Below are 21,046 nucleotides of genomic sequence, written 5' to 3' on the forward strand. Positions count from 1 at the left end.
TGAGGGCCCGGCGGGGCTGAGGCGGGTCCCGGGGCCGGCTCTCGCCCCTCAGCGGCCCCAGCCGGCGGGAATCGCCTCAGCGCGGCAGTGGCGGGAAGCGCGTGCGCAACCCCGCCCCGCCCCGCGCACGCGCACGCGCACGCGCACTGCCGCGCAACGTTGAGGCGGTGGGGCTGGGGGGGAAGGGGCGGTTTTCGAAAAATGCCCGCGGCCCCTCATTGGCCGGCGGCGCCACCTGGCCACGCCCCCCCGCCTCGCGCCGCGGCCCCGCCTCCCCCGCGCGGCCGCCCCCCGTCCCGCCGCCGCCGCCGCCGCCGCCATTGGAGGCGCCGCCGCTTTGTGTCCGCCGGGCCCGGTGAGTCCCGGTCCCGCCCGCCTCCGGCGCCGCGCCGGGCTGGACACGGGGCCACGCCCGGGAGGCCGCGGGTGCTGCGCGCGAGGCGCGGGGGCGGCCTGGCGACGCCGCCGGAGGGGCCCCGGAACTGCCCTGAGCGCCTTCACCCCCACCCCCCCGTCCTCCCTGCCCTGACAGGCCTGGGGGAGCGGGGGCGTCGTGATGGGAAGTCGCGACACGCTGCGCGGGCATGGCGCGATGTCGCGGTGGGCTCGGGCCTGCGCAGGCCCGAGGAGGCGGCCCCGGGCTTCGGGTGTCGCCGGGCTCGGCGGGGCCTGGCGGGCGCGGAGCCGCACAAAGGAGCTGCGGGGCTCCAACGCGCCGCTCCCGTCCCGCCGACACAGGGCGAGCCCCGGGGAAGGTCAGCGGCGGAAGGGGCTGACAGGGCCGCCACACAATAAATAATCGCTATTTACAAACTTAGGGAGCGCCTTGGCTCCCGCCGCGGCCTTCCCGCCTTTCGGCTGCTTGGCTGTGCGGTTGTTTGGGTTTTTGCCTGCACTGACTCGCTTCCTCAAGGCCCGAGAAATACCAGCACTCGAGGGGAACCTCTGTGTGGCTCCGCTTCTTAAAAGAGCCCTGATCCCGCTGGGCGCTGATGGCGATGGATACAGACCTGTCGGCACTTCCGAGTGCCCAGGTGCTCACAGCCGCCTAAGGAATGCTAATCACCCTCCTCCCCGGAGTGCACCATTCCCTACAGAGAGGGCTGTTAAATTCCCGTCTGGAGTGAGGCTGTTCGGGCAGGCTTCCATTTCTGTATCGTTATCCTTCTTGCCACTCTGGGCTGTTTTCAGGTAAAACATCGCAACCATTTAAGGAGAAAAGTAGCAGCTTCTGGGGTGGCTCTTGCCAGGTCAGGGGACCCCACCACCTTACCTGCTTCACCTGAGGACAGCCCCAGACTGGGAACACTGTTCGGAACAAGTCCTTCCCATGTGTGTTTGAGCTGTTTTCCCACTTACCAGTGTCTGCAAATCCCTGGGGAACTGCCCATTGCTGGAGAAGAAACGTTGGAAAATGTGGGATTGTGGGTGTGTTGGCTCCTTTATACAGTGTAGCAGAGACTGATAGTTTGTTTATAGTGTGGTATTTCTCTGATTCTCGGGTATTTCTCACTTCTTAGGAGCCCTACTGAATTATTTCTGGGTTAGCGAGTGTGTCACTTTCCAGTCCTTATCTAATTATTGAGTAAGTGTTGCAGTCTGATTTCCCAGCACGTGACTTCTGTTTGCTTTGACCATAAATAGTATTTTTAGCATCTTCAAGAAAGAGTTGGCCAGCATTCTTTGGCAAGCAGCTCCCATTGAGGCAGGAAAGGTTCGGAAGTGCCTGTGTTTGTAAGCAGCATCCCTTCTCCATGAGGGCAGTGAGAGGAGGGAGGGGAGTTCAGTTCAAGAGTGGAGGTGTTTGATGCACTGGGCAGGAGAGCCCAGACCTTCCTCAGGTGAGACTTCAAAAAATTTTTGGATAGAGTGGAGATCCTTGGAAATCAGGAATGACTAGAGGGGAAAAAAAAAAAAAGGCAAACACCTAATTCCTGTTGTGGGGGAAGAACGTGGTATAAAATACCTTGGAAAAGAAGTGGCTTTTGGAGCTTTCTTTTGTTTACTTGTGTGAGCTTGCTAATTAATGATCTTCTCAATTCATCATGCACATTCATAAGGCAGAAGCTCCTTGAATTGTTTTTGTCTTCAGAATATCTTGTCCTGTGTGTTTTTTCCCTTTCAGCAGAAAGTGACATGTAAATCTTTTGGCAGCCGTTTTTTTACAAGTGACCTGGGGTCCTCTGAGGATTTAAACTTCTGTGAGAGGGAATAAAAGTGTTACATTGATGGACTATAATTGGAGGTGTGGGTAGATTTCTTACAGACTGCCATGTGATAATGGCTTTTATAATGTATAGTTTTGTCTGTAGAATAATAAATGATAGCTGAATAAGTAGTAGTTGGGAGGAGGGTTTATACAGTGGTTTTAAATTTACTCTATCTTGGCAAGGCCTGTTTAGGGTTCAAACTCTGTTATGTAACATTTGCAGCCTAAATTTTCATTCAAGTGTCAGCAGTTTGTCAAAATTCATGAAGTTGGATCCTGAATTCAGCTATTTTATCTAAGGTTATGAAAACTTTCAGCAGGGGGTTTTCATGTTGGAGTTGTTTTAACTTTGTGACCTGGCCTTGTTTTAAACTTAAAGCTGAACCCTGTGCACTCCAGTGGGGGTGATTTCACCCCTCAGTGGCCGTGTGGAGAATTGAAACAAGGGCCATTCTAGCCAAAACTGTTAAAAACTGTTGTTCCTCAGAGCTTGTCACCATCATGATTCTGAGCATCAGTGTGGAGATGGATTATTTTGAGACAGCCGTGCAGGCAGAAATTCTGCTTCATATTAATCCCTTGGCTGAAGTTTCTATGAGTTTTAGGTATGATGGTGGTGTAATTTAAATTGCTCACTGACTGTGGCTGTTTGGGGACATGAGGAAAGGCTCCTGGGTGTAGGAATGGAAAATAATCCAGGCAAACGGAAACTGTATGTTCCTACTGCCTTCTGTGCAGGTCAGAGATTGATGGAGAGAGATCAGAAATCTGTAGTGGTTTTCTGTTGAGCTGGGCTTCTTTGTGAGAAGAACAGTGGAGGTGAGGCATGGGTGGTTATTTCTGTTTTAATAAGCAGATGTGGGGATTGAGCTGGCTTGGGGTTGCTGGTGTTGGACGCTAACAGAGACAAGTGCTGAGCTCAGCCCTGGGCCAGAGCATCAATCTCACTCTAGTGATGTGCCTCTTTCCCCCTGCCCTTTTTTTTTTTTTCCTTCAGTGAAAGCAGCATCTGTGTGCGCAGAAGGGCACGGTTTAGTTTTTACTGTGCTCTGTAAAAATCGGAACAGGCAAGGTGTAAGTTGGGTTGTATTCATGGCATTTGGAGTCAGAGGCTCAAATTCAATGTTGAATGAAAATGTTTTCAAATTAAAACATATCTTTAGGCTTAAAAAATCCTTATTTGGGTCTCTGAGTATAGGAATTTCTGTGGTTGGATGGTAGAAGTGTGAAGGATTATTTTGCTGTGCTCCCCTGAACCCTAAAGTACATGGAGTTTGTTGTTCCCCCACAACCCCATCCGGGGAAGGGGTGGATGGAAATGGACTCCGTAGCACAGGCAGGTTGAGGAATGTGCTGCCTGGCAAGTGGGGAGCTCTCGGAAGTGTGTGCTAGACCACTGCTCCTGGTTAATTGAAACAAGCTGCTCTGTGCAGCTCAGGTAGCCAGGAGCAGAGCCCTGGGAGCCTCCAGCGCAGGAGAGCTGCAAATGCAGACCTTGGAGCTGAATCAGGGGAAATTCCAGGGAGCCGGGACACCTCGTGGAAAATGCCGGTCCTGAGGATCGGGACAAAACTTGTTGGATGCAGCAGGAGCGATGGGAATGCCGGCTGTGCTCAGCCGCGTGCGGGAGAACTCCCAAGCTGATTGACAAATGAGGATCAGAAGTTGGAACTAACTTTGTAGTCTTTATTCAATAGCATATTTTGTTAATCTGCAGGACTTTCGACTGTTTTAAATGACTAGTTCTCCTGGGCTGGCTTAGCCAAGCTCCACAAGCTGGAAAAGCCCGAGGTGGAATGCTGGAACACCTCGGTGTGCAGGCAGTGACTGCACGAGCTGGGAACTCCTGACAGACGTTTGTATCCGAGATGCTGCTGGATGATATACTGTGTCCATGTAGATTCTGAGGGTTAGACAAAATATCTGCTTCCTGGGCTGGGTTTTTAGGGAGCAGCTTTGAGAATTTCAGGGGAATAAAGCCTTGAAAGAGTTGTGCGGCTTGCAATTTAGAAGGTGATGAGTTTTGACATGTTTGATTTGGATTTGCAGAAGTATTAACATATCCTGTGGTTTTTTTCTGCAGTTTCCAAGTCATTTAAATACTCTTCTGCATTACAGAGTAATAAATAACTGTCAATAATCAATAGCCTGGGTTTTAATTGTTGATAATCAATAGCATGGTTTTAAACCCAGTTTTACTTTGCTTTTTAAGGCTTTCTGATAACAAACAGCTGTTCGTGCTTGCACCACTTGCCATGTTGTTGGATTTGTACCCCTTGATGCCCTGCCTTCTAACCTGCAAGTGCATAAAAGCTTTTTTTAGCCCTTTTTGACCTCATTTCTAGGCTGGTGTCATGTACTTTGTACCCAGTCACATCTAAGTACATCAATCACCCGTAGGTGTTGTGTGACAGTAAGGGGACACCCCTCTGGCCCAGGATTGGATACACTTCCTCCTTTTTCCATTGCATATTTGTTTTCAGCCTGCTCACCCTACCCTGAGTCCCTGGGAGTTGGAGTTTCTGCCAGCCTGACACTTGGATTGCCACATTCAAAACCTACCTGTGGTTGATATTTCACACTCGGTGAGGAAAACCACTTTTGATGCCCCCGTGGAAAGAAACGGGCTGAGCAGGCACAGTCCCTGGGAGGATGCTCTCATGAGGTGGGGCTTCTGACCTTGCCCTGGAGATGAGTGCTTTGCAGTCCTTCTGCCCCTTTGATTCCCTGGGCCTTTTGAGCAGGAGATGCACCAAGCCTGAATTTCTGCTGGGTATTTCTGCTGTCTGAGTATTGTAGGCACAGAAATTGTGCTGTGTTAAGTTGTACTCTTGAGAGAAAAAAAGACTCCAGTGCTTTGTGCACTGATCTAAACAAAAGGGTTTTCAAAACTTGGGGAATTTTAAGTCAAAGTTGGGTGTACTGTTTTTGTGCACGTGTCATGCAAGTCATACAGTTTAAAAATAATTAAACCCCAGGACCATGTCAGCCAGTGTGGCTTGTGTGTGTTTAATCCCAGGGAATGTGTCTTTTGTAGCCCCCAACTGATTTCCCTGAGGGGGAGTCTGTAGTTGGTTATTTTAGGATTCACTTCAAAATTCTGACATTTTCTTAAAGGGCTTTAGATTGCTTGCTAGAAAAGAAACACTGGATATTGAGCTGAAGCCTGGTGACTTTTTTTTTTTTTTTTTTTCTTTCCAGACTTGGGTAAGGAAGGTCCCTTAAAACAGGGCAGGGTTTTTTTTTTAAGTGCTGTGCTATATTCTAGATGACAATTAGTATATTTTCACATCCTGACATTTCACAAGAAAGCTTCATTCATCTCATTTTTTTGTTTTGTTTTGGTATGTAGTGTGTTTTGATCTTTCTGTTTTGCCTCAGAAGAAAACATCCAGTGCTGTTGGGCTTTGCATTCCCTGGTGCTGAGGCAGGACCAGTTCCCCGTGGGTTTTCAGAGTGGCTGTTCAGTTCCTGCCTGTGACTGAGTAGGGATCCCCACTGCTGAGTAATGACAGGACCAGATTTTTGGGCAAGAAGTGGTGTTGATGTGGTACAGAGAAATGGGTAGAGCAGTGCTGAAACTGTGGTGCAAGTCTGCTTGAAAACAGAGGTTTTCCCACTGGTGCTGGGTCTGTACAAGAGGAAAACAGCCAGGCTGCAGAAATACCTATTAAAAGAGAAAGTTTATTGTAAGTGCCTGCCTTCTGAGCAAAAGCAGACAGCCAGAGCAGGTGAAAACAGGGCATTTGGCTGTTTCCCTGTCAGGAAGGGAGGAGGGCAGGCTGGAGCTCAATCTTTGGATGCAGCTGGGACAGGTTCAGCCGTGGCTTGCTGGAGGTGAGGCTTTGCTTCTGAGGTTTTAAAGGGGATGCTGAGAGGAAGTGAATGAGCCAATGAATCCCAGTTTTGTGGTGGAATTAGTGGAGCCCTTTTCCTTAGGAGAGACCAGTGCAGGCAGATGGGCAGCAGGTAAGAAAGGTTGTAAAAGCATAATAGCAGTAGGGGGTGAGACTTGATGAGGGTTAAATTAAGCTTGACCCATTTGTTATCCATGACAGTGCATGTGTTTGGAGCAAGGCTTTGGCAAGCTTGTTTTCTGGTAGAAGGCATGGAGACTGCTCTTCTGATTGTCATTTTTTTGTCAAAAGATTCCTTCATTTCTTAAAATTGCATGGGGTTTAGTTTGGGGGGCCTTGGCTTGTATCTTCTGCCTGACAGGTGTAAAGATGTCATTCCTTAGCACCATGTGCCAGCTCCTGCTTTTATCCAAAGTCACTGAGTGACCAGTTCCCTCACTCAGGGCACAGTGCAATGGCTGCTTCTCATCAATGCTTGCCCTTAACTTAAAGAGCCTTTTTATCTTTCAGCCATCTTCTAATGGGGCAGGTCTGGCTTTCACCTTTCCCATTTCTGCTCCACCCATAGCTCTCCAGTTTGCATACCTGTTTTAGCACCTTTGTTGAATGCAAGTGTTGCTTGTTGGTTGTGTTAGTCATGAGCTGTAAGTCATGTATCCTTTTCTTTTTAATCTTTAATTTGATAGATACATGGACATAGATGTTTTTGTTTTGTTAATTTTCACACCACATCTTTTCTGTACTTTAGGTTGACTCCTCACTGCACTGTGAAAACCATTAGGAAAAAGTCCTTGGGGTTAAAACCTGGGGCTCCACAGTTACCTGAAGTTGAGGCTAGAAATTAATTTAAATGTCGACTGATCTGTCTGAAGCTGAACCCGTGCATCATAAGGCGCTTCCACTCTTAACGGGAGCTCAGCTGATCCACACGGACAAGTTAAGTGAGGTAGGGGCTGGCCCTTTGTCCAAGCTTGCCCTTGGATCAGTCCTTGACTTCCAGACCTGCTCAAGGTTACTCAGTACTCTTTCTTCCCTGCTTCTAGGAAACTCAGCTGGGAGTCTAACAAGCTCTGCTTCCCCTTCCCTGCTTTCCCTGAGAGGATGTGTCTGTCAAAATCCTCAAATGCTCATCTCATTTAATTTGGAATTGAAATAATTTATTTTAAAACTGTAAAACTGCAACTATCCTCTCCTAGTATGCTTTGAAGAAGCTGGTTTGAGGGCTACTGTCTTTTACCATCCTAAAAAATCCAAACCAGAATATTTCTACCTTTGCTGCTTTGATTTATTTTAATCCCATTTCAGAACTTTCAGGTTCTTTCCAGCTGTGCTGATTTTCACATGCTTTTTTGTAGAAAGTGGAAGACGACACGATGCCAATCCGTCGCTCGGTGAACGCTTCTTCCCGGGAAACCCCTCCCAAAAGCAAACCTGCCGAAGGGGAAGAGGTCAAAGCAGGTACAGCCATAGTTCTAGAGGGATTAGTGTATATCCAAACATAGGCTGGCTCTGAAACTCCTGCAAAACTCCACAGCCAGGATGAAAACATTATTAGTGTTTGTCTCCCTGTCAAAGGCTTTTCCAGGATTTATGCTTTGCAGACACTGTTTTCTGTCTGAACCCACTTATCTTGTCTTTTATAACCTGTGTCACTGCAGACATGAAAATATGGCTAAATATCATCCCATTTAAGTTTGCACATGCTTTAGGGTAAAGAAATTATGAAGTTTCAGTAGTGTCACAAAGATGATTTGAGATCAAAAGGTGGAGTTAATGAATGGAAAAAGAGAGTATTCATTTTTTTTTCTGTTTTTCTGGGAAAAAATGTTTTACCGCAACATGTTGTGCAATCTAGCCTGATATTAATGTGGCTGTCTTAGCAGCTTGGCCTCAGTGTCCCAGACTGTGTCATTTCACTACTGCAGTCAATTGGTTTCACTGACTTTGTCTCTTTGGTGTCACAAATATAAAACCTACCTACAAAACTGACTCTTAATTTACTGTGTATAAATGCCTCCATGGGAAAACAGCACAGGAATGTACCAGAAATGCTTAAGCTGCACAGAGCAATGTTGGTGGGCAGTTCTTTGTCCAGAGAGTGTGGACTTTCAGTTTATATGCATTTTATCTAATAGGCAGCCCGCTATCTAAGGCCTGTTCTCAGCTAAATATGCTTTTATGTATTTTTTTATTTCCTTGGTAAGTTGATTTCCGACTGGATTTGATCCTTCTGATATACAAGTGCTCCTGCCAATGCACATGCCACCTAAAGCTTTGCCAAGTCTGGGAAAATGTGATGGAAATTGCAATTATTCTTCAGGTGCTTTTGTGTTTGAAAACAACTGGGTCATAAGCAAAGCTACTTCTTAGACAGGCTTAGGCCTGTCTGCAACAGCAGCTTGTGGAGTTAAGAGGAGAACACTGTTGGAACTGGTTATTGATAAAATGTTGCATTATGTTGTTTGCAGTTATTCTGGCATTTCAGGTCTGATTGCACCTTTATTGAAGCTCTTTTCATTACTTTTCTTCACTTTTAAAATTTCTTTTAAATAATGCATTTAAGTTAGTGAAAATAAATTGGTGGGAAATAAGTAATGGGGTGATGTGTTCTTAGGTTTGGCTTTTTTCCCCTCTACCTTCTTAAAGAATAAAAGCTGGTTTTGGACCAGCTTGATGCTTTTTCACATTTTCTAGATGCAGAAGTCACCTCTGAGGAATCTGCCTCTGTTGGAGAGGAGCAAGAGACTGAAACCCTACCTGCTGCATCCAGTGAAGCAGAACAGCCAAAGGAACCTGAGAATGAAGGGAAGGAGGAAACAAAGTCCTCAGAAGAAACCAAAAAGGAGTAAGGCATACTTGGTGCTGAACTCAGGGATTTGCATAGGGTGCTGAGGGAAGTCAGGCTCTACAGAGAAAACGATAGTGGGAGAGAAAAGGAAGATGAGTGCCTTAAGGTGCCTCTTAAGATACTTCTAAGGAAGAAGCTACTGATCACGTGGAGCTGCTGTTCTCAAACATGTGAGGCTGAATAGCAATAGAAGGTCTCTTTTTTACTAATAGAAACTTCAAAATAGTCCCTAAGTTACCTTAATTTAAATAATGTCAGATGTTCTGGGCTTTGTCCTGTTAATTGGCTTGTTTTAGTGCTTCGTTCTTACCGTGGCCCTGTATTTTCCCCAAGTGAGAAGGATCAGTCTAAGGAGAAGGAGAAGAAGGTGAAGAAGACCATCCCTGCGTGGGCCACGCTCTCTGCCAGCCAGCTGGCTCGGGCACAGAAGCAGACCCAGATGGCAGCCACCTCCCGGCCCAAAATGGATGCGATTTTAACCGAGGCCATCAAGGTAAGCAGGACACAAATGTGCCTTTTATTCAGTTTGCATCCTAAACCACACAACTGCAGCTTGCTGAGGTGTGGGTCACAGTGCTGTGTGTTAGCAGGAAGCTGAGTGTGGAAGGTGGGTATGCTTGTGCCTGGAAGCCTGGAGCTGACGTGTGAGTCCATGAGGATGATGAGGGGCCCTAGAGCTGATTTCTTTGTTTAGGATTTGTTTCCCTCCCTAACTGCATTGTGAGGAACAGCTAGGATGGCATGACCTGTTTGATTGCTGTCATAATTTTGTTTGCTGTGCATCCTAGCCACATTTAACTCCATTTACTTGGATTCAACCATTTATTTGATACATGTGCTTTCTTTTGGCAATAACTAACTCAGGGAAAACAGAGATACTGTAAACCTGCATTCCAAAGTGGTCTTGGTTTACTTTATCCCTCCTTATTGTAAGAGGAGATCTCTGCTGTTGTAGCTGTGCTGCAACTCTCCCCTCAAGACTTGGTTGCTCACTTCAGAGGAGGGTGGACTCCACCAGCCTTAATTGCAAGATGGCCTTTCCATCCATCTTCAAAAAAATGAACTTCACTTTACATTTTGCTATTTTACTTATGTCAATCCTCCATCTTCTTAAAAAAAAATAATTGGCAGGTTGTTCTGGCTTAATGTTTACTCTGTCTGGCATTAATAAAATGTTAGTAATTCAGTTGTGCAGCATTACCAAAATGTGACTGTTTTGTATTTTAAGCCATTCCATGTGAGTGTTTCAGAGCAGAGTAGTAGATATGTGCTTGTTGTGCTGCTTTTGTGCTGTTTGTGTTGTTCGCCAGCTACTCTGAAGGGGAAATTTAAGTATTTTGTTAGTGTCCCACACTTGATTCATAGTGGAGAAGAGGCCAGCCCTGGCATCTGTGGTGGCCTGTGTGCATCAGTCCAATCTCTGTTCTTCCACCCTACTCAGGATAACTCCAGTGTAGGTAGTTTCTGATGTTTTGTTTCTGTTTCAGGCCTGCTTTCAGAAGAGCGGCGCCTCGGTCGTTGCAATACGGAAATACATCATCCATAAATACCCTTCCCTGGAGCTGGAGAGGAGGGGATACCTCCTGAAGCAGGCACTGAAAAGGGAGCTGGAGAGGGGAATCATTAGGCAGGTAAGAGCTGCTTTGTGGAGCAGCACTGGAGATGGTATTGGTGAAGAGGGACTATTTCCAAAGGCCTGGAATGACAGGACAAGGGGGAATGGCTTCAGAGAATAGGACTAGAAAATGATCCCTGTGAGGGTGGGAAGGCCCTGGCACAGGGTGTCCAAAGAAGCTGTGGCTGCCTTATCCCTGGCAGTGTTCAAAGCCAGGTTGGATGGGGCTTGGAGAAACCTGGGATACTGGAAGATGTCCCTCCCTGCCCATGGCAGGGCTAGAACTGGGTAATCTTTAAGATCCCTTCCAGCCAAAACCATTCCATGATTCTGGGAACTGCATAGGAATTTCTCAACTACATTAGAAGGTGTGTGGAATGAGCATGTTTTCCCTCGTGGAGGTTCATCAACCTGTGTCTCTGCTTTGTTGGACACTGGCAGGACTTCAGCACTGTTGTGTCAGTCACATACTTGGTACATTGGTTTGTGTGCAATTCCTGGTCGTTTATGGGTGTTGTGCCACACAGCATTGCAGCAGCATGTGAGTCCAGCAGGGTCACTTCTGCAGAAGTGTGGGTTTTAACACTGTAATTTATGCCTGTGTTATCTGTCAGGATCTCCTGGTCAGGATAGCAGAATATATCCCAATGTCTGGCTGCAGCTTCTGATCTTACTCAAGTTTCAGTGGGTTCAAATCAGGCTTCTGCCATAAAAACCCACTGCAGGGTGACAGTGCATTCAAAATCTGCATCATAATGTCAGCAAGTCCCTCTCAGGTTATTAGTATTCTGAGTTACTCTGTTAGGGACTGAAATGGACTTTCTCTTGAACCAGGTGAAAGGAAAGGGAGCTTCTGGGAGCTTTGTGGTGGTGTCTAATGCAGGAAAAACTGTTCCAAAAGCCAGAGACAGAAAGGTAAGATGGATAATTTTAAACAACACTCTGAAATGTGTTGCACTGAAGCACATGTAGCCTACCCAATGTTCTCAACCCAGTGTTCTCCTCCTTGCTGTTTTTCTCCCCAAGTACAGTGGTTAAAACTCCCATCCCACTGGTATCAGAATCAGAAAGCTACTATGAGGAATGAAACCCAAGTCAAATGATCAAAATCTCAGTTTTAAAATGTTTACATTAACCCCCTAGGCTTTGGTTCAGAGGCAGAACACTGAATATCCATTAAGCTCTTTCTCTGTCTTTACCAGGCAGAGAGAGGTGCCTCTCCAGTGTTGGAAGAGACTTTTATGCTACTGTTGTGTGTGTTTTATCTGTTATGTGGATAAAGGGAAGACTCCAGTCTTTAGGACTGAGGGGAGTGTTTTCCCATCAGCTCTGAGGACAGGGAAGAAGAAGAAGATATTATAAGGCTTCTGAAAGAAAGCCACTGATGCTGGGTGATGTTGGATACTAATGTGAAGGGGATGGTTTTTTGAGCTTCACAATTAGTTGTGGTTCCAGCACTGCTGATCTCTGCTCCGTGCTGTGCTGAGTGTGTGAAACACGTTCCTAACACTGCAGTTACAAAATGTTTAGCAGGAGTAGCCAATCCCTTAGGATTAGACAGCTGAAGTTAGACACATAACATCTTGGTGGTCATCTCTTGCCTCCTGGGGAGACCAAAAGCCCTAAAACGGAAGGAAATGTTCACACACCTGGTATAGTGCCCTGGAGGAAACTAACTGCAGTGGAACTTTTTAAGCAGAGCTCACTGGCTCCAAGAGAAGTGTGAGCAAGGCAGCTGATACCTGCTGACTCTCTGCAGCATATGGGTGTCTTTGTTCCCAGTTACTTTCTCGGGGTTGCAGCAAAACAAATGTTTTGGATGAGTTCAGCTGGCAGGGGAGCAGCTCCCTCACCCAGTGCACTGTTTGCAGAGCGGCTGTTCAGTATCAAATCACTGAACTTCAGCACATTTTCTCTATAAAGAACAGACCATTTTTCCCTGCTTGTCCCCTGTCACAGTAACAAAAGGGGTGGAGGAAAACTCAGAGTGGAATGTTGGCTTCAATGAAGATTTTACTGTGTTATTTCAAAAAAAAAAAAGGACTCCTGTTTAGCTGTTCATTTTGGGGAAGACTTGATTTGTGTAAACAGGTCCTGTTTGATGAGTTTTACGTTTCGTGTCAGCATGTATCATCATCTTCACAGAAAGAGTTGTAAAGCATTGGCACAGAGGATCCAGGGAGTCACCAAATCTTAAAAAAACCTGCAGATGTGGCACTTGGAGACATGGTCTGGTGGTAACTATGTCAGTGCTGGGTTAATGTTTGAACTCGATGATCTTGGAAAGCTTTTCCAGACTGAATAATTCTGTGATTTTATGATTTTTCTACTGTCTCACTGAAGGGTGGCAGAGAAAAACATCTATAGCAAGAGGAGGAAAATAATTTAAAATAGAGATGTTAGATACTCAGCAATTTGTATTTGTAAAGTTTTCCTAAAACTCCTATGAAAATTCAGCCAGATTTGCTGTGTATCTCTTAAGCAAAACATTTTAAGTTGTTAAAAAACTGCCTTACAGCATCTGACTTTCCAGCTCAGCAGCCAGTGTCAGGAGCACTTATCCCCACATGTGTATTGTTGATTCAGAAACCCAGAGTTTTAGGCCCTGCTGATAAAAGTCTGTGTATTTCAGAAAAGTACTTCGGCTCTGAGTGCAGAGCAGCAGGTGAAGCTGGAGGATGTCCTGCCACTGGCCTTCACCCGCCTGTGTGAGCCCAAGGAAGCTTCTTACAGCCTGATCAAGAAATACGTGTCTCAGTATTACCCCAAACTCAAAGTAGATGTAAGGTAAGTGCTGAAGTTGCTTTAGCAAGCAGAGGATTTGGGGAAACTTGGCCTTCCTCTCATTCTATCTTGTTTCACAATGATTCAATCTGGTATTTAAGCCGCATGCTGCTCCAAGTTGCAGGGTCTGTGGGAAAGCTTGAGGAACAACTGTGCCTTTTCCTGCATCCCTCCACATCTCATCTTTGTTCCTGACAGCACCAGCAGCGCTGCTCTGCACATCTTAACCACACTCACATCCCTTTACTGCCTGGATGTGAAGGGCTCTCCTTGGGGTCTCATCCCCCTTGGATCTGGATGCTTTAGTCAGCACATACGTACAGTAACCTTTAAGCTGACCTGTACGGAATGAGTTGAGGCTTGGAAAGCAAAACTAGGAAAATCCTGTGTGTCATCTCTAATGGGGTTTTGTCAGCCCCTTGTTTGCCTGTGAACTGACTGAGTGCCCACCACGTCCACATGTGCTCCCCAAGGTGAGTGGATCCGTGCCAGGGCCGTGTGCCCGGAGCTGCCGGCGCTGCCGTGACACCAAGCCCGTGGTGCCGTGTTCAGCCCGGGCACCAAGCCTCCCTGACAGGTCTCCATTTCAAGTGGCTGCATATAGGAGACACTCTAAGTGCTTGTCTGCTCACAGGCTGCAAAGCACTGTTCCTCTGTTTGTTTTTGGAGCTGTCAGTGTGTGTCAGTAAAGCTTTCTCCTCCTTTGTTTCAGACCCCAGCTGCTGAAGAATGCCCTGCAGAGAGCTGTAGAGAAGGGCCAGTTAGAGCAGATCACAGGGAAGGGAGCATCTGGGACATTCCAGGTCAGAGACTGGGTTCATCTCTGTTCACCACAAGCCTTGGATGTCAGTTACTACGCCCTATCCCCTGTTTCACTGGGTAGCCCTTTCTTCAGCAGCCTGGCATGCTCAGAGCTTGTCCAGCTATGAAGCAGCAGGACTCTGGTTCTCTTCTTGGTCTCCATTTCAGGAGCAGACCCCTGTTCCCTTGCTGAGCGTGCTGCATGCACTGTTCAGCTCTGACTCACCAGCACAGTAGGGGAACTGGTGGGGTAAGCTTTCCTTTCCATCCCTCACTGGAAGTGCAGCAGGTACCCCAGATGCCTGTGACATCTTTTACTCACGGGTGTGCCGCAGAGTACATTTGGTCCGTGGGATGGAGGAAGTTGTGATTTATTTTGCTTTCTTTCCTCCCCTGAGCAATAGTCCCTTAGACTGCCACATCCTTGCAGTATATTTGAGGGCTGGGGTGAGGCATTGCTGATAAAGCCCCACAGGCCAGCTGACTGACTAGGCCTGTCCTCCCACCTACAGCTGGGAGAGCAGCGTTTCCTGTGCAGTGTTTTAATATTAAACGTATCTGTGCTAATGCAGGAGCGCCGACCCACCTGGTGCAGAGGAGCTTGTCCTGACCTGGTTTGGGAGAATTTTGTCTTGATGCTTTTCTCTTCCTCCTTGGAAAATAGCTGAAGAAATCAGGGGAGAAGCCCCTGCTGGGTGGGACTCTGATGGAAGATGCCATCCTGTCTGCTATTGCGGCCATGAACGAACCGAAGACCTGCTCCACCACAGCGCTGAAGAAGTATATCCTGGAAAATTACCCAGGGACCAACTCCAACTTCCAGGGTAAAGTACTGATCCCTGCACCACTTCTGTTCTGCATACTGAGAGAGTCCTGCAGCTGCAGATGTGCCTGTGCACCACCTTTAGCTCTGTTGAGCTTGCAGGGAGCTGCAGCTGCTCAGCTCTTTGTGCTGCAGAGATGCTCTGTGGTTTTAATTCCCATCAGTCCCTTTCAAGCCAGACAAAGGCCAGTTCCTGAGACAGAATGCACAATTCTCTTTTCTATAGCCAGGAAGGGGGAATGGTATTTAAGTACTTTATTGTTCTTAAATCACCAAGTTGATTTCATATCTCTCTGCTTTGAAAAGGACAGCTTGGCATCAGTGCAGTTCCTTATTGCTTTTTATTTAGAAAACTTGTGTAGTTTAACTTTTTAAAAAAAATTTATGAGCACCCCTCTTACTGATTTGTTTGAGGCCCTACTTTGCATCTGATTTTTAAAAGGTCAAGCAAATACAGAGAGAAGCCAGTTGTATTTTATTTGGAAGGGAGATGTGGCATGTCTTTGTTCCCAGGAGCGACACCAATGTCTGGTTTGACTTTAGCCTGAGCAGAGGCTTTCAAGCAGATCTTCTGATGGCTTATTTGGGTTATTTGGCCTGAGCCCTGATGCAGTTGGTTGATGAGGGAGGTCAGCTGAGACAGGCTGAGCTCACAGCGGTCTCTGCTCTAACCTGAACATAGATCAGTTTGTTACTGTGGTGTCACTGAGCTGGTGCCATTCCTCAGGAGCAGAGAGGAGATTGCTGATCCCACAGTCTTTGTCTGGAGCTGGAGCACAGCATCAGCACAGCTGTTTGGTGCAGGGTTACTGACACACAGCACAGGTTCCAGGGCTGAAGAAGGTGCCCTGAGGCCTTCTGCCAATTAGAAATTGATGTTGAGTGTGACTTGTTAATCTCAGGGCAGGGAAAAGAGCTTCCAGGCTTCCTAAGGCCTTGCATGGTTTATTTTGAGGCCCATTGGAAATGTCCCTGGTCCTCAGGGCCTGTGTTGAGCCAGCCTCCAGTGCTTGTCACTCCTGCAAGGCCAATAAGGAAATCTCAGCTAGCAATCTGTTGTTTTCTTTCTCCTTCCGTTACCTAAAAAGAATTTTGATGATCTCTGCTATGTTCTGAGAGCAGCTGGAGGAAGATCTGGTGAGATGTGAAAGCAGGCAGGTACACACTGCAGAGCTCTGCTCTCCTCCCCAGTTTTTGCCTCATCTCAGAACTGGACTTGACTGGAGTCAAATTCTTTACCTGCTGTTATTCACCTTTGACACCCAGAGTAAAACCAGCCTTGTGGTTATAAAAACTTTGGAACATGCTTAAAAATGAACCTTGTTTTTGCCTGAGAGCTCAATATGTAAATAGTCCCCCTAGCCAGCTGAAAATGGTTCTGAACAGACTGAACAACCCAAGCCCTTTGTGAGAGATAAAGATCCCCTTACTTGCACAGTTTGAGTTGCAATACTTATACAGTACACAATGGAAAGTCTGGAATAAAAGACTGGAATAAAAAGTTCATTTGTTGTATTTCTAGACCAAATATTTTTACCCTTTAAAAAACAAAACAAAAAGCAAACCACAGTATGGGGAAGGACGCAGCACATACAACATACAGAACATGAGGAAATCAAAAACAAGGTAGAAGGCTTGTTTTAAAATACATTTTAGAGGGCAGTCTGAGACTTGGGTTAAATTTGGCCAGAGGTAGTTACATGGTGATGTCAAATGATTTGTGAAGGAGCCATTTCAGAGGGCACAGCAGAGAGCAGTGAGATCAGACAAGAGGATTAAGATAGTAACACAACCTTTCTCTGATTTCTTTTTCACAGTGCATCTGCTGAAGAGAACTCTGCAGAAATGTGAGAAGAATGGCTGGATGGAGCAAATTTCTGGGAAGGGCTTCAGTGGAACCTTTCAACTTTGCTTCCCTTATTATCCCAGGTAAAGAGCTTGTCTGTAAAATGATGTTGAGAAGTTTTGTACAGCTCAGGTAGCAGAGCTGAAATTCATAAGCCAACCTCCTATTTACAGAGATGTTGTGGGGGGTTTAATCACTGGTGAACTGCCACATTGTCACCCCATTATGCTCTGGATAGTGGCATTACTTGGGTGAACAGAAAGCTGACTACAATAGCAAGGGAAGTTTTTAAGGGCAGTAGACATACTGGGTTCATATTCTCAGGTAGTCTGTTATGCTGCTTTTGTTGCAGGCTGGGCTGTTCAAGTGTTCTGTGCTAAAACCAATTCACCTGAGCAGAGAGTGGGGTGGGTTCTCCATGCCAGGATGCTCGGAAGGAGCAGGACCCAGCTGTTCCTTCCTTGAGGGAAGAGAGGTGGGAGGAGGGAGGATGACCTAGATTAGCTGCTCTGAGTCTAAACCAGCCTTTCTTCTGCTGCTGCAAGCTGATATTGTGCTGGGCCATGTGGAGCCCAGGGATGAGGCCTTGGTGTCCCTGGAGGAGCCAAGTGGCAGCACAGTCATTGAAGTGCCTGCTCCCCAGCTGCCTTTATTGCACACAGGAGCACCCACAGCTTCAGCCACACTTAGCTGCTGGAGGCTGATTCTGCCCCTTTGATGTTTCTCTCCCTGAGTTTGCAGGGAAGGAGCAACGAGGGATAGAAATGGAGAAGGGACAGCTTAGGGCTGGTGCATTCCTAGGCTGTCATGGTTTTGCCATTGCAGAGACTGAATAGCCTTGGTTTGGGACAACAGCAATCACAGAATTCCTGGGGGCATTTCTGGGTTAGGCTAAAGCTGTAACCTTGGGGGGAAGCTGCAGTGCCAGAGGAGAGCCAGGGTTTCCCAGGCCTTGCCCGCTCTGGAGTTGTATCCTGAGAAGGAAATCACACTCTGACCAGACCCCTCTTGTAGCCCAGATGTGCTCTATCCAGAGAAGCAGCAGGATGAGGATTCTGAGGAATCTGATGAGGAAGAAGAGGAGGAATCTGAGGAGGAAGAATCTGAAGAGGAAGAGTCTGAGGAGGAAGAGCCACCACCAAAGAAGAGGTATGGTAGCATGAGAGATGAGTGGGCTCCTTTGGATGAAATAAGTGTCTTATCACAGCTTGTAGGGAGCTCAGGTGTGCGTCTTGGTGTGGTCACCTATCCATAGGGCTGTTGCTCACAGGTGTTGGCAGAAGTTTCTAATTATTCCTTATTCCAGAGATACTGACCTCCCCATTCTATAATTCATCTTTTCTCCTCTTTTTCTCCTGTGTTTATTCTTTTTGTTGTCTTTAGTCACCTGCTTTAGAAAGTGTGATGTTTCACATGGATTTTTTTGTATTTATTGTTTCCTTAAAAAAATTCTTCCCTACAGTAATTATTTGGAGCTCTGTAGCCAGATATGAGACCTGCCTCACTCAGAATTTGGACTTAGTATGAGTGTTGTTTGTTAAGTAATAAAATCCCATTCAGAGAAGAGAGATAGTGCTTAGGGCTCTTAATGGTTCTGACAGCTGACTGATTCACTGTCATTATTTATATGTCTATTTGCCTAACAAAGGGGGGTTGGAAGCCTCAATGGCAGCTCTGTGGTGATGGGAGGTGCTCAGTATAGAGCTACCAGAGGAGCTCTTGCTCTTTGAGATTTAGCTCATGGAATGTGCTGGCAAATTCCAAGATGCCAAGATGTGTTTCATTTATGCAAATTGCTGACAGCAGCTCTGCTCTGGGTACCGTTTGTGCCTCCACTGAGCTCCTGTGCTGTCTCTTCCTGACAGGATGCAGAAGAGACCCCCCCCCAAGGCCCGGAGCAGGGCCCCTCCGATGAAGCGAAGAGAGTCCAAACCCAAGCCAAGGAAAACCCCCACCGCCCGCCGGGGCAAGGCAAAGCCCCCTCCCAAGGTCAAAACCCCTGCTAAGAAAGCCAAACCAGCAGCCCCAGCCATCAAGAAAGCCTCTGGTGGCAGCTCTTCCAAGAAACCAGCAACTAGTGGGAGGAAGGAAGTGAAACCCTCTGCCAAGGGCAAATCCACCATGAGGAAATCTCTCCGGGCAAAAAAGTAAAATGTTTCCAGTGTCAGGGAATCCCATGGTCAAATCCACAATCTTGTTTTATAAGTCAACGTGCATTTGTATTTTAGTTCTGATGCTTAAACACTTCTTTAATTTTTTTTTTAAATTTTTTTTCTTGAATGATGGGGAAAAGCTGAAAACTAAATCAAACCAACCCGAGGATTTGTTAGATCTCAATGCTGTGCCTCGTGCCCGCCCCTCCCTTGGAACGAGTCATCTTTACTTTCTGCAATAATTTTAGGACTTTTCTAGGACATCTCTAATCTGTACATTTATGGTGTTCCACGTGGGTTTCGGGGGGAGGGTTGGCTTTTAAAACAATTCTTCAAAGAAGATCATTGTATCTTTAGAAGCAGGAACAGGATGAAGGGGGAATGTGATTCTTTAGGAGAAGGTGCCGTGGCAGAGGAGTCCTCCCTAGATCCCTGCATGCCAAGGTGAGCTGTGTGCATACAGCACTTGCACTGAGTCCCAGGATGCTGCTTTCCTCAGCCACGGGCCTGGGGGTGGCTGCTGAGTTGGATTCTCAGCATCTCCTGAGGGTCTGGTGCCAGAGGGGTTCCAAAAGGGGCAGCTCTTGGTTAGGTGGGTGATTTGAATTAGTGTTTCCACACCACATCTGTTACCTTTAAAACCAAAATATATCAAAGTCTTCTTGAATCCAGCTTTCCAAATTTTTTAAGAGATGAAAAGCCTGAGTTTGTCACCTCTTGTTTACCCTTTTTTAAAGAGAAGTTGGAGAGCTATAAAATTGCTAATGTAGAAATGTTGATAAGTGAAGAACATGCGGTTTGCTAAAATAAAATGAAACTAGATTCCAGGCCTGCCTTCTGTGTCCATTCTCTCCTCGCCCCAGCCTCTCCCCCTGGAAAGGTAGAGAGAAGGGAATACAGTCACCACAGCTTGCTGCAGAGGCAGATCTTTGTTCAAAGACAGCGTGATTTAATCTGAGCTGCTGCCAAGCTCGGTAGTTGGACCAACTCCTGACCCTTTTCTTCCTTGGTTTCTCTGGAGACAAAGGTGAGTGAGGAAAAAAGCTCAGTTGGAACCTCTTGCTGGTCCTCTTCTCCCCTTGTCAGTGATCAGTGAGGACAAAAAAACCCAGCTGAAACCTCTCCTTGCTCTGCTCACCAGAGCAGCACCTGCCTTCAGAGCACGTCTGGCCATGTCCCTGCTCTGCTGTGCCCACGGCAGTGATGCCGCTGGGGCCTGACTGTCTCCACCGTGCTGCTGCAAAGAGCTGTGAGGAGGGGAATTACACAGAGAGGGAGAAAACAGCTTCATTGAATTTATTCTTTTCACCTGCTGTCTCAGTGTGCTACCTCTAACTGAGAGTTTAAAAATTCCTATAGAAATGGCCTAAATTGTTCCAAACCCTGTAAGAAGGGTACAAACAGCAGGTTAAAAATCACAGCTGATGGGAAACAGAGTGAAAGCTCTGTTCCAAGAATGATCCACAGGGATGTAAAGCAATTAGAAACGTCAGTGAATGGCTTGTTCCTGGGCTGCTTGTACTGAAGCCGTGGGGTTTGTTGGTGTTGTGGTGAGATGAATCAAGAAACTTCTCAGTGCTAGCACGTTTATGGAGACAAGGAGTCTTCACCCAAATGCTGGGCAGTTTTCAACCTTTTCAACCCTCTTCCAAATGGTATTCCCACACCAAAAATCTCATGGGTATTTATTAAAACACTGCTCTGGATGACACAGATTTCTCACATCCAAGCAGGAGCACCTTGAATTAAGAGTTGTGCCAAAACCTTGGTCATCACCAGACTCTGGCTGTGGTTTGAATTAAGTGATTTCTGCACACCGAGCCATAAAAAAGTCACAGGGTTGGTTGTATTTAGTCCAAAGGAGTGATCCTTTCTTCCCAGGTGCAGTGACTGGAATTGAGTGGGAAAGTCTTCATTGCCAGCAGAGCAAACGCCTTCTGGGGGGTTTGTGCCGGTTCTGCCGCTCGCCCTTCCCCAGTCTCTGCTTCCTGACCAGACTGGGCTCCGTTATGCTGTTTCTTCAGCCCCATCTGTCCTGTTTTTTTTGTTTTCTTCCACGGTTTCTCCACTGTCGATGATCGGGTGGCTCTGCCATCACAGCTCACGGTGT

General features: G+C 46.8%; 1 protein-coding gene across 1 annotated transcript; it reads left to right on the forward strand.

Annotated features, from left to right (window-relative positions):
• Positions 1–251: 251 nt before the first annotated feature.
• Positions 252–19,763, forward strand: HP1BP3 (heterochromatin protein 1 binding protein 3). Its single transcript, XM_056508169.1, has 13 exons — positions 252–355; positions 6,815–7,012; positions 7,422–7,524; positions 8,761–8,911; positions 9,248–9,407; positions 10,402–10,545; positions 11,364–11,444; positions 13,162–13,316; positions 14,026–14,116; positions 14,779–14,938; positions 16,755–16,866; positions 17,798–17,932; positions 18,649–19,763. The coding sequence occupies exons 2-13, from the start codon at positions 6,917–6,919 to the stop codon at positions 18,932–18,934; spliced, it is 1,674 nt and encodes a 557-aa protein (XP_056364144.1). The 5' UTR covers positions 252–355; positions 6,815–6,916; the 3' UTR covers positions 18,935–19,763.
• The last annotated feature ends 1,283 nt before the right edge of the window (positions 19,764–21,046 follow it).

Source organism: Oenanthe melanoleuca, chromosome 21 (assembly GCF_029582105.1).
Source record: "Oenanthe melanoleuca isolate GR-GAL-2019-014 chromosome 21, OMel1.0, whole genome shotgun sequence".
Taxonomy (NCBI): Eukaryota; Metazoa; Chordata; class Aves; order Passeriformes; family Muscicapidae; genus Oenanthe; species Oenanthe melanoleuca.

Bases quoted from the DNA above. Each gene is read 5' to 3' on its own strand.
- HP1BP3 (XM_056508169.1), top strand. From the start codon at position 6,917: ATGTCGACTGATCTGTCTGAAGCTGAACCCGTGCATCATAAGGCGCTT. The intron at 11,445-13,161 runs GTAAGATGGATA...TGTGTATTTCAG, and splicing joins CAAAAGCCAGAGACAGAAAG to AAAAGTACTTCGGCTCTGAG. The intron at 17,933-18,648 runs GTATGGTAGCAT...TCTTCCTGACAG, and splicing joins GAGCCACCACCAAAGAAGAG to GATGCAGAAGAGACCCCCCC.